This window comes from Arachis ipaensis, chromosome B4 (assembly GCF_059453495.1).
Source record: "Arachis ipaensis isolate K30076 ecotype BB chromosome B4, ASM5945349v1, whole genome shotgun sequence".
NCBI lineage: Eukaryota > Viridiplantae > Streptophyta > Magnoliopsida > Fabales > Fabaceae > Arachis > Arachis ipaensis.
Window position 1 is genome coordinate 143302318 of NC_142439.1, and position 13894 is coordinate 143316211.

At 42.4% G+C, this 13894-nt stretch overlaps 2 protein-coding genes across 2 annotated transcripts; one reads left to right on the forward strand and one right to left on the reverse strand.

The window, feature by feature from the left end:
- LOC107637322 (uncharacterized) lies at positions 1-1508 on the forward strand. Its single transcript, XM_016340751.1, has 3 exons — positions 1-18; positions 357-647; positions 714-1508. Exons 1-3 carry the CDS (start codon positions 1-3, stop codon positions 1506-1508), a joined length of 1104 nt encoding a protein of 367 aa, XP_016196237.1.
- An 11662-nt stretch (positions 1509-13170) lies between these two features.
- LOC110271626 (uncharacterized) lies at positions 13171-13894 on the reverse strand. Its single transcript, XM_021122642.1, has 3 exons — positions 13844-13894; positions 13600-13743; positions 13171-13503 (listed from the first exon to the last, which is right to left on the reverse strand). Exons 1-3 carry the CDS (start codon positions 13892-13894, stop codon positions 13171-13173), a joined length of 528 nt encoding a protein of 175 aa, XP_020978301.1.

The following is a 13894-nucleotide window of genomic DNA, read 5'->3' on the forward strand; positions in this document are numbered from 1 at the left end:
ATGGAGAAGGGTCTGCTGGTATGACAGAGTTCCAGGTTGGTCAGCAATTTCATGATAAAGATGAGGCCCTGTTGAGTGTGAAGACTTACAGCATCCGCCGAGGGGTACAGTACAAGGTAGTTGAGTCTGACTATCGCCGGTATGTGGGAAAGTGTTCTGAGTTTGGGAATGGGTGCACATGGTTGATTCGGTTGAGTCTCCGGCAGCGCAAGGGCATTTGGGAAGTCAAACGGTACAACAGACCGCATACGTGTCTCGCCACCTCTATCTCCAGCGACCATAGGAGTTTGGATTATCATGTGATAGCGACATTCATTATGCCTATGGTTAGGGCTGATGCATCCGTCAACATCAAGGTGCTCCTAAATGCCACGGCCGCACACTTTGGGTTCAGGCCGACGTACAGGAGGGTCTGGCTGGTGAAGCAGAAGGCTGTTGCTGTCATCTATGGTGACTGGGATGAGTCGTACAACGAGCTCCCTAGGTGGGTGTTAGGAGTCCAGTTGACCATGCCTGGTACTGTAGCAGTCCTTCGGACTAGCCCTGTTCGAGTTGGGGGACAGCTGGACGAGTCTCAAGCTTATTTTCACAGGCTGTTCTGGACGTTCCCACCTTGTATTGAGGGATTCCGTCATTGCAAACCGTTGGTGAGTATTGACGGCACCCATCTATATGGCAAGTATGGGGGAACGTTGCTTGTCGCGATTGCACAGGACGAGAACTCCAACATACTCCTTGTGGCATTTGCACTAGTCGAGGGTGAGAATGCTGAGTCGTGGTCCTTCTTTCTCTCCCACCTCCGTCAGCACGTGACACCGCAGCCAGGTCTGCTAGTTATTTCAGATAGGCATAACGGCATCAAGGCCGCGCTTGAGGCTCCTAATGGGGGATGGCTACCTTCGGCTGCATACCGGACATTCTGTATTCGACACGTAGCAGCAAATTTTGCCCTTACGTTCAAGGGCAAAGACGCTCGGAGGCTTCTTGTGAACGCCGCATATGCCAAGACAGAAGTAGAGTTTGATTACTGGTTTGACATTCTGCGCTCTGAGAATCTGGCGATGTGTGACTGGGCGAACCGGATTGAGTATTCGTTGTGGACACAGTATTGTGATGAGGGGCGCAGATTCGGGCACATGACGACCAATATCTCTGAGTGTGTGAACTCAATCCTGAAGGGTGTCAGGAACCTCCCTGTGTGCTCGCTGGTGAAGGCCACATACGGAAGGTTGGCTGAACTATTTGTCCGCAAGGGGAGGGAGGCCGAGGACCAGCTGGGTACCGGACAACAATTCAGTCAACACCTGGTAAAGTGTATCGAGGCCAATCTGAAGACGGCTAGGTGCTTCACCGTGACTGTATATGACAGGGATAACTCGAAGTACACCGTGGCAGAGACGACTCCGACTGGTTCGTTCTCACTGGGTAGCTATAGGGTCTCACTAGGTTTCAGACATGTGATTGTGGATACTTCCAGGCACTTCATTTTCCGTGTCCGCACGCACTAGCATGCTGTGCCTACTCACGGGTTACTTGGCAGCCATACGTCCACCAGGTGTATCGCCTTAGTTCAGTTTTCAGTGTGTATCGGATGGGATTCACGACATGTCTGTTGGCCACTCGGCACATGCACCGGTACAACCATGCTAGTGCCGCCGACCCCCAGCTATAGCCACCCATCTCCTCAAGCCTAGCCACAAACGGTAGCCATTTGATGTGAATACGATTGCCGGACTTGTCGGCAAACAGATGGGTGCCCAACAACATCATGATATAGGCACGGGCAAAGCGCCTCACCGTCTCCTCATCGGCCCCCTCGGGGCACTCTCCAAAAGTCTCCTGGAAGCAGGTGCAGTTCACTGCGAACTTTTGTATTTGGTTCGCGGGAGGTAACACACCGAACAACTCCTGGAACCACTGCCAAGCTGGCTTGCCACCCTCTATGTATACGTGGAAGTCTGTCAGGCAACCACTGACGTAATGTCCATCCACTGGCAACCCCAACTGGTACGCGACGTCCTGAAGTGTGATCGAGCACTCTCCGAACGGCATGTAGAACGTGTGCGTCTCCGGACGCCACCTCTCCACGAAGGCACTCACAAGGGGCTCGTCCAATCGGAACCATCTGTCATTCAGTCTTGCAAGATGGTATAATCTGGCCATCTGCAAGTACGGAACGTACCTATCATCGAGTCGCATCCCCTGCTGTCGCCGCATGCTCGATATGCAACACCAGGGCTGCGTATTACATGGACCGCATAATTAGAATGATTTACAAAACTACTCACATATAAAATTGACGACAGAAAGAACCAACAGATAACACATGAAATAGAACATATGGTAAACCACTAGCAAAAATGCATACTGAAACGACAAACATAGACCGCTTATAAAACTTACACGCAAAAGCAAAATGTAGTAAACCACTAGCATAACCGTATCATAAAACCGTATCCAAAAAACCACTAGCATAAAGCACATGCATATCCACTAGAGAAAACCACATGCAAAACCACTCAGTTAACCACCTCCGATACCACCAACCTAAACCGCTTAAATAAACCGCTAAAATAAACCATCGACAAAACCGCTTTCATAAACCACTAATACTAACATAAACCACTATCATAAACCACTATCACAAACCATTATCAAAAACCACTAACACTAGCATAAACCACAATCATAAACCACTATAAAAAATGACTATCATAAACCACTATCATAAACCACTAACATAAGCCACTATCATAACCCACTATCATAAAGCATTATCAAAAACCACTATCAGAAACCACTAACCTCGTCGTTGATCACCCCGGTGATATGAGCAACTCCATCCAAACGATACAGCCTCCCCGAATCGTCCCCCATCGCCTGAATATGCCGCTAGAGTCTTTGTCGGCCCAATTCTTGGTCGTTTTCTCTGGGATTTGGTGGGATATGAGAATGCAAAACTGATTTGAATGACCCTGGTTCGAACTCCTTATATAGGCGAAACCCTTGTAATTTGAATCAACTCGTTTCGAATTACCACAAGAAGCAAAAAAGGAGTAATTCGAATCAATATGATTCGAATTCCCTATGTGTCACGTGCTGCATGTAATTCGAATTGATATAATTCGAACTATGTTTATTTAATTCGATGGAACTTGATTCGAATTACTTACAAGCAATGCCATGAATGATTCGACATAGGTCGATTCGAATTACGTTGAAGTGTAGTTCGATTTTTATTGATTCGAATTACATAATATTTGTCTTTGGTTGATACCTGAACGAGAATCTCATTTGACTGATTTGGATAAATATCATCTCCCCTTGGCTTATAACCGTTTTTTACCTTAATAATTATAAAATTAAAGTTGCTTGTTTAATTTTTTTAAGTCATCAATATTATATATATTAATTTAATTAATTTGATTTGGTTGGTTTTTCTTTTAACATATATTATATATATGGAGCAATAATTAATTTTTGTATATATATAATATTTTTTATGTGATTATTGTTTGTGGTTGCATGATTATTCTTTTCATTGTATAATTTGTTTGGCTGAAATTGGGTTTGTTCTCTTTTGTGGATGAGATATACTTCCATAATAAAAAAATTTGCATACTTTTAAAAAATACTCTGACGTTCAATTAAGCTTTTGTATATATTTTTCAAAAAAATGTTCAATTAGATAATAAAAAAATATGCATTTTTAAAGATGAGATAAATGATGTATTTGATAGGTTATCAATTTTTGAGGTAATTATTCATGATGAGTTATTTGTTATCGTCTTAAACACATTTTAACGTTATTGTATCGATACTTGGACTTACTTAATCTCTTAAGGTAGGTCCAAGTCAACCTAATCCTCAATATTTAGCAAAAAAGCTAAGAATAAGAATACAAGACTGACAAGAGAAAAAAAATTTTGGTGGAAAGAATACTTTATTACTCAAGTGTTTGTTACAAATGACTCACACACCACAATACAAACTCTCCTATTTATAGTCATCCACCTCCTCAATAGACAGCTAGGATTAAATTTAATTAACAAATCAAATCGAGCGTCCAGAACTTTCATTCCAAATATTTAACCTATCACATTTTTCTAAATACTTCTAAATTATTCTATATTATTCTTCATACTTCTACATATATCCACACTCTTATGGAATATTTGATGGCCTTCAAGAGTCTTTTAGAACCTTCAAGATCTTCCAAGGCCTTCTGGAGTATTCTAGAACATTCTGAAATCATCATAGTATTCTCAAACACTCTACAATACTATACAAATAACGTTAAACGTAACATCCTAAACTGACAGAGAAGCTGGAGCAGTTCAAGCGGCTGCGACAGTAGATAGAGGAGTATAGTGTAACACCCTAATATTCAAATCCTTATACTCGAGTCATAAGTCAATGATAATAAGGTGGTACAACTCTCAAGGTGAATTTTTATTACATAATTATAAGTGAAATTGAAAGGAGTATTAATCGAGAAACCTGAAAGGAGTAAAAATAAAATCGTGAAGTTGTATCACTCACGCATCGACGACTAAAAGATAAAGCGTGAAGTCGAAAGCGTTATAAGGATAAAGTCATAAAGGAGAATAAGAGAAGGACAGTATATAGATATATAACATAAGTAAATAGCCACTAGTCGCGACCCGCGAAGTTTAGGCCGGCTAGGGTACAGTATAACAGTAGTTGACAACAGAATCTCCTAATCTCTCCCAAAAGAAACATAAGAGCCTCTATAGGCAAGTTCAAAAGAGTTCAATACATAATATAAGCTTTTTAAAATAAAGGTGGAGAGGTTCTAAGCATAATATAAAGTAGAGAATATAAAGATCTTTGCCATCTCTCAGATGAACCACAGCTCACTTCTGAGCACCTGGACCTGTATTTGAAAAACAAGAGATATATACGGAATGAGAACCCCCGACCCATGGGTTTCCAGTACGGTAAAAGTGCCAAATAAATACAATGCATTGTAATAAAAGCTCACTAAGCATCCTAAAATTCCTTTCACCAAATATTCATCCTATGTTCTCGCTAATCCATAAATAGGCAACTGTCATAAGGAAAATACTAAATCTAATTCCTCTTCCCCATGTTTTCCAACTTTCTAACTCTCCAACGAATCAGAATCAGAATCATAAACAGAACCATCACCAGTTATTTTATCTCAGCTATTCTATATCAATACTTCATATCCTCACGTGGAGCAAGTGAAATCACTTCACTGCATCTACCCAGGGAACTCAAATTATCTCATTCTCTACCTGGAGCAAGTAAAATCACTTTACTGCATCTACTCAGGAAACTCAAATTATCTCAGTCTCTACCTGGAGCAAGTGAAATCACTTCACTGCATCTACCCAGGGAGCTCAATTACCTCATTCAATAACCATCATCATTATTCAATTACATCATCAACTCATCTCATCAAGAACAGCCCTCAGCGTCAATCGATACCAGCATGAGGGACCTCTCAGTTGTACAACACACAAGCAATACAGGCAAGTAATACACAATGAGGTACAAGTAGAACAAGTAGCACATAATCAAGTAACATAACATATATGATATAGCAATCCAAAATAATTAGGCAAACCCAAACAATTCAAACATATGCAAATGATGTATACCTGCCCTATGGCTGATGATATCATCTGTCAGTTATATAGCCAACCCGACATGTCCTGGTAGCTAACCATGGACTGAAACACCCATCGCGGAGCAAGTAGGTTTGAGCTACAACCCCCTTGCTACTACCCGCTCAACCCAGAGCCAGTGGAATAACCATTACTGCGGCTACTACCTAGGCGGGTGTTTAAAAGCTCAACCTGGAGCGAGTGGAATCACCACTACTACCGCTACTACCCAGGCATCACAATCTCTGAAAGCTCAACCTGGAGCGAGTGGAATCACTACTGCCGCTACTACCCAAGCGTCACAATCTCTGACCTGGAGCAAGTGGGACGAACCACAACCCTTACTACTATCCAGGTATCTCAAACACTGACCCGGAACAAGTGGGACGAACCACGACCGTTGCTACTACCCAGGTATCTCAAGTGTTCATTCATTTATTCCAAATCAATCATCATTATTACAAAATCTCAAACACTGACCTGGAGCAAGTGGGACGAACCACAACCCTTGCTACTACCCAGGTATCACAAATACACATTCATCCATAATCACTCTTCATTATTACCAATTCTCAAACAATGACCCGAAGCAAGTGGGACGAACCACGACCCTTGCTACTACCCAGGCATCTCAAACATACATTCATCCAAAACTCCATAATTAAACTCATTTATCATAATCCTCCTTTCCCGTCTCATACCCGGAGCAAGTGGACAACGCCACTACCTACTACCCGGGGTCACACGTCACCTTCAACATTTTCCATCATTATTCATTTACCACATTTATTCACTAATCATATATGCATCTCCGGCATACTCGTCGCATGTTCAAGCTTTCTCAATCAATCATAATCATTTAATCATTAATTATCTACATATACATACTCAGTCATAATTCAATGCTTATCACAGCCATCCGGCTCATAACATACCCAGCACTTGCACCATCATCCTCAGTAATTCATACAATCATCATTACTCGTCATTCATCATTGATTCTCACTTTACTTCGTCCACAAGTTACCACATGTCCTAGCTTCTTTTCATTACTAGGCATACTATAAAGATTTAGGACTTAGAGGATGAAAATGGAGGCTTAGAAGTCTGGAATTTAGCTTTCAAAACACAAAAATCAACTTTTGCTAAAAACAGAGTCACGCGTACGCGTCGCCCACGTGCACGCGTTGAAAGTGAAAAAGGAAGTGACGCGTAAATGTCATCCATGCGCATGCGTGGAAAGCAGAAAGATCAAGTGACGCGTGTGTGTCAGTCACGCGTACACGTGGGTGCGTTTTGTGCTCCTCGCACAAAACCAGCACAATACCAGCGCAACTCTCTGGATTTTCTATGGGGCACTTGCATCCCCACATCGACACATACGCGTCGGCCAGGCGCACGCGTGATGGAGCAAAAATATGAGATTGACGCGTGCGCATCGGGGTATGTTTTACCAAAAATTTTACTAAGTTAAAAAGCTGCAGAATTACATTTTTAAACCCCAACTTCCAACACACATAACTTCTACAAAATTCCTTTTTCAACCATTTCTAAACTGTTGGAAAGATCGTTGAATAAACTTTCATAAAAATCCGATTTTTAAGAATTCCAAACTCTGTGGACCGAGTTACAGACCGTCAAAGTTGGTCAAAAATCAATTTTCACCCAAAAATAGAAATCACCAATTTTTCCAATGTTCACAAGCCAAATTTATTTCCACTCATCCAAATGACCACAACCCAACCACATTCACATAATTACACTAAACCAAAACCAAACCTACCTCACCTACATAATTTTACCCAAAACTATCAAATTCCAGACCTCAATTTCTCAAACCTTATTATTCAATAACCAAACCAATTATTCACATATTCAATATCTAAAATTTATCCAATCTCTTATATCATCACACAATACACACATCAATTTACCTTCCTTACCTCTTTCCAGCCTTCGGCCCAAAATTCACGGCCTCTGGCCCAAATTCAGAATTTAAATGCATATTCCACAAATCAATACTCATTATCCAATTCATCAAATTCTCAACACATCAAACATACAATTCACACAATTCTCCATGCAATTCACACAATTCTCAATCCAATCATTAATTTACATTACATATCAACTATGCATATTAGTACCAACCATTTACACAACCCAAACTTAATCCTAGGAGCATCTAGCCTAGGAATTCTCATCACACCACACGGTACTTAAATGAAACTTAAACCATACCTTTTGTAGCCAAAATAATTGAGCTTCTTCTTGAGAGTCTCCACCAACCCTTAGCTCCAAGCCTCACCAAGGCCCCACAACCAATATCAATCTTCCAATTGTGCACCAAAATCACCCAATACTCTAACATCGTCAATTTTCACACTTATAATCAACCTAGGGTTCATGAAATTGATAAATCACAAGGGTTAGAGGGTTTCTTACCTTAACCCACGAAATTAGTTGATGGAACTCACTAATGGCTCATACTAAAGCACTCCAAAACAACAAAAATCACAATATTTCCTCAAAATCCAAACCAAATTCGAATTTAAAGAGAAAAATGAAAATTGGGCAAAGGACAGTAAATTACTCACCACAAAACTTAGATATAATTGTAGAGGACAAGAATAGCGACGCGTGGCCATAAACGGCTCGTCAATCGGAGTCTCAGAGAGAAAGTTATGATGATTTGAAGTTTGATAAAGTTATGATTTTCTCTATTCTTCCTCTCTTTACCATAGCTGCGCCCCACACCCTTTCTTTAAGGTAAAATGAGCTGAAATACTCATAACTAATATTTATATATGTTGGATCTTGGGTCCACTTGAGCCCGGTTCACTTAGTTTAGTCTGTTGGCCCAATTTTAGGCCAACACTTTTAAGATTAGAGTTTTAAATCGTATTTTAAATATTTCTAGCTTCCCAAATTATAAATTCTTATTTCTTAAAATTATTCACTTCTAATTAATTTTCTCAGCCACAGTACCGGACAGATTGCAGCCAGTACTGCCGGTCAAAATTCCAGTGCACGTTCTTTTGCAGAAAACTATGTTTTCCAACTCAGAAAAATCCACTGAGTCCAAATATCATATTTAAATTATCAAATTCCGATTGCTAAATTTTCCAACCATATTCGCTCCTATTTAATTTATTATTTAATTAATTACGGTTTGACCAGGTTTTACATATAACCAGCAGATGTGCGCTGGAGGCAGCGGCGCTGCTGCTTCCAGCGGCGCTACTGGTGGGGCACCGACGGCAGCACTTACTCTGCTGCCTCAACAGGGGGATCATGACGCTGCCACCGCTGCCGACGACAACGATTATCAGAATCTGTAGGGATTAGAGTTTTATGCATTTTTATTTGTTTAGGGTACATTACTTATGTGACATTTTATTGTATTCATACCATTTATTTTTAATAAAATAATTTATCAATTTCTGCTAATTTTAGATTTCTGATAACAATTTCGTTAACAAGAGTTTTATATTGATTTGACTGTTAGTTGTGGCTAAACTGTGCCAAAATAAAAATTAAAAAATAAAAATCCTATCGGCAGATGTACCGTCGAAATAATTCAACGGTAAGTTTTGCGCTATTTGAAGCGAAATGATGCTAAAGTTACCATCGGATTAATTCGATGGTAATCATCAACCCAAGCTCGACAATCCATTGAAAACACTGACAGAAAATCTGCCAGTAATTAGTGTCGGACTAAAAAAATCCGCCGGTAAGGAGTTTTCGGCGCCATTTATACCGTCAACTACAGAACGATGGTAAATCCAACGATAATATACTTAGCAACGATTTTATTTGATTAATCCGACAATAAATCGCATGGTAACCAACATTTTTTTTACAGTAAAAGCAAACTAACTAACACAATTAGTTACTAACCACTTGAACCATTTATTTCATCTTTTAATTTCTGTTCGTCCGCTCGGGCGTTCTGTGGACTAGGATGGACTGAGGCTGGAGCAAAGGCTCGAAGAAGTTAGGACTTGGGTGCGAGCTACTATGCTGGGAGAGGATGCCTGCTTGGATCCACAGAGTGACGGTGTGGTGGGGCCACCTGCAAGGACTCCGACGCTCAAGTCAGTATCCGTACAAGAGGCAGCGATTTAAGGTTAGAGTAGATGACGTACCTCTGGGGAAGGGTAGGTCCCTCGCCTTTTATAGTCCGTACTCGGGTGGGCCCCTTGTGGCCATTCCCACCTTCTTGGAAGCTTCTGCAAGCTATCTAGGTTTCACGTGGATGAGGAGATGAAGGCGGGTCATCTCATAGCTCGAGTCGAGTGACCCGTCAGGTCGGCTGCTCATGTCCGGACCCGGGTTGCTGATGGGCTAGGTCAAAACACTTCCCCCAGCGTGCCAGCTATAGGCATAACTCGTAGTTGGTGCGTTTGTTCTACTCGCTTCTCGACGGAGTTCTCTCGAGATCGGGAGTCCGTGACAGAGTCCATGCCCCCAATGCACGAGTTGCCTTTGTCAGTTATTGGAAACGTCGTCTCGATTCTTGCACCGAGCATTTAATGCTCATTATGGATGATTTGAAATTTGGGTGAAAAACCCATTTTGCCCTTAACTTTCACGCTTCCCAGTGTTAGTTACTATTTTGCATTCTCCCTTTTCGGTCCTTATTCCTTCATACTTCTCCCAATTCACTGCCTTCATCATCATTCTTCTCCTTCTTGACTTCGATCACCGCAAGCTTGGCTACACTTTTCCTAGGATCCATCCTTCCTTTTTCCACAATTTCCTGGTAAGCATCGACTACCTTCATCTTTTCATGGATGATCCTGGTTTTGTTTTTATTTTTGCCATTGTTATTGTGTTCCTTCTTCGTTGTTTATAATTGCTCTTGCTTGGGTTACGCTGCTGTTAGGTAGGTTACAGGAGGTTACCATTAAGTAAATCACTCTTGGCTTCTAATTGATCATAGATTAGTGTAAAATAGAGGTGTAACAGAACGTAGCATTAGTTTGCATTTTCTACCATTTTCCGACCTCCCTGGTTTGACTTTAAGTGGTGCCCCTACTATAGGTATGGCGGAGCACCCTATCCGGAGAGCTCCTGTAGATCGTTATATTTGGGTTACTTCCGATGTTAAGGACACGACTTCTAAGATAACTCTCGAGGAGCTTCAAGAGTTTCGCAACTCTGATCTACTCTACGGAGGGAGTCCTGATGAGGAGCATTATGACACGTTCATTCTTAAAGACCGGGAACATATTTGCCACATAAATATGGACACTCCTCGGGTTGCTGATTGGATGTGGGTGTACAAGCCCATGTTCACCAACTTGGGGATTCGGCTTCCCTTCTCCCCCTTTGTTATCTCTCTTTTGAATCGATGTGATGTGGCACCATCACAGTTACACCCAAATAGCTGGGGCTCCTTTCGCTGTTTCGAGATGGTATGCGACTACTTGGAGCTGTTGATCTTAGTAGAAGTCTTCCTCTACTTCTTTCTCTTGACCAACCCTTCGAAAGAGAGGAAACATAAAAAAAGGTATACGTCATTCCGAGCCGTGTAGGGTCGACGGATCTTCGAGTTGTTCGAAGATTCATTCCATGATTTCAAGGAAAATTTTTTAAAGTACAGCCTGCTGAAGGCTGGCATCCTTTCCGGCTAATCCTAGAGGGGGAACGCTGTATACCGACCTACTGGAGTTTCGGGGCCAGGGCCAATTTTTTAATAAAGAGTACTTATAAAGGGCTGAGTCAGCAAAACTGAGACATCGCCGATATATTACTAGCCATTTTTAGTAAAAATAATCTCAACCCCCATCTGTTGATGGGTGACCGTGAGACGGGTAGAAGTTATGTAGGTAAGTCGTCCGGTTGTCCCGCTTTTATGATCTCCTTTTATTCTGACTTGTATACTTGTTTAACTTGTGGTCCGTAACGCTTGGGTTTTACTTCCTTGTTTCAGTGTCCATGGCTATCGAGCAAGTGGGTATCAGTAACTTAATGGCTCAGTTCCTTCCGGGGAATAGTAGCGACAACTCGGAAACTCCTTCGGCCGTGGCTTCGCCTTCCCCAACTTCCGAGGTTCAATCGCGACCGCCTCCTCAGGAAAACGTTGGCCCTAGTGCTGGCATGACCCTCCAATCTGAGGAGATACCTGAGGATGAGGTGGGTCCCGACCTGACCATCGTGGAGAATCCTAAGAAGAGGAAGACAACATCTAGCCTAGAGGGGGCGCTCACTGTGATGGAGAAGAACTTCGATGCTGGGGGATTCATTGATTCCTAGCTTTTACCAGGAACCGAGGACTTTTTCCATGGTGGTGACTTGACCTCTCAGGCTAGGTGGGTTTATCGTTGCATGCTCCATGCTGCAACCATTGCGAGGAAGGCAGAACTCGTTTTGGCCCAGGCTGGGGTGCTGGATGGCAAGTACAGCTCGACACTACGAAAAATTGGTGATTTGAAAGTTGAGATGGAAATTACCAAGACTAAGTTGGTGGAGATAGAGGAAAAATTGAAGGCTTCTGATGGGACGGTGGCCCGCATTTTTGACTAGGAAATGACGCTAGAGAGCCAGCTTAGTGCCGTTTTTGGGTCGGGCGACAGCAGCGGAGGCCATGGTTGCTGATCTAGAGAAAAAGATGGCTGAAGCCATCATGTCGGCAGATACTGCCAAGATTGAACTCACAGGCCTGAAGGCGAAGGTCGCCGACCTCAAAAAGAAGAACAAGGAAACTGTCAAAAATGCTCACGAGGTGATTGGAGGTACTGAGGAGGCGATCAAAGCGCAAGTCAAGCTGTTGTCTCCCGACTTCGACACCTCTGCAATCGGGGCTTTCAAGACTATCCAAGATGGCAAGATAGTCGATATCATGAGAAAGTAACTTGTAATTTCTTCCATTGGGATTGTACTCTTGTTTTCTCTTTAACTGGGCCGACGTGGACCTTGTCTTGTAATTAGTCTTTTGGACTTGTAGTTTTCCTAGAACTGGCTTATTTTGTCATTAATGGTTATCGTTAGGCCGTTTTCATTCACTTGAATGCGTTGGTTATTTTGTTTGTCGCGTTCTCACTTGGCTTTTAAATCGTTTAGCCGTTATTGCACCTATCCTTTTAACCGTTTTCATTCACTTGAATCCGTTGGTTATTTTGCTTGTCGTGTTTTCGCTTGGATTTTAAATCTTTAGCCGTTATTTGTTGGGTACTTGTGATCCCTTTGGCTCCCAGGGTGATCAGTCCCGAAGTGCCGTTGGGTCAGTGGTAGTTAGTCATGTTAATGACAAAAACAACAATTGAATGAAATACGCATAAGAGGAAACACACTCAAAACATGTGAATTAAACATGCAATAGGGGCAAGACATACAAAGCATGTGAATTAAAATAAAAATAAAAATACTGGGATAGGGGACCAGGAAGTCAGTAGGGCGCATATCACGAGTAGAACCTTTTCAGATTTGCCACGTTCCACGTTATCGGAACTTCGCTTCCGTCTAGCCTCTCCAACTTGTAAGCGCCTCTTCCGAGAACCTCCTTTACTCTTTATGGGCTCTCCCAGTTCGCCACCAGTTTTCCTTCTGCTGGGGTCGGTAGCCTGATATCATTGCACCGTAATACGAGGTCGCCTTTCTCGAAACTCCTGCCTAGCACTTTCCTATTGTATCGCAATGCTATTCTCTGTTTCAATGCCATTTCCGACAAATGGGTCATCTCCCTTGTCTCATCAATCAGGTCTTTCTCTACTGCTTCTTCACCACCGCCGAGGAGCAACCTTGGACTCGGCTCCCCTATTTCAACTGGAATCACCGCGTCTACTCCATTGGTAAGCCAGAAAGGCGTTTTTCCGGTAGAGGACTGGGGTATTGTCCTATAAAACTACAAGACCGAGGCTAGATCGTTTGCCCACGAGCCATTTTTCTGATCGAGTCTCTTCTTCAACCCTTTGAGGATGATTTTATTTGCTGCTTCTACCTGACTATTACTCAATGGGTGCTCTACCGAGGAGAACTTCTGCTTAACTCCTAATCCGGAGAGGAACTCTCCGAACTTTTTGTCTGTGAACTGTGTCCCATTATCTGATATCATGGTTTCAGGAATTCCAAATCTGGTGATCTCCTGTCTCCACAAGCATTTCCGACAACTTGCTGCCGATATGCTTGCTAGTGGCTCCGCTTCTACCCATTTAGTGTAGTAGTCGATGGCTACTATCAGATACTTGACTTGCCCAAGGCCTACCAGGAATGGCTGCAAGAGGTCGACTCCTCAT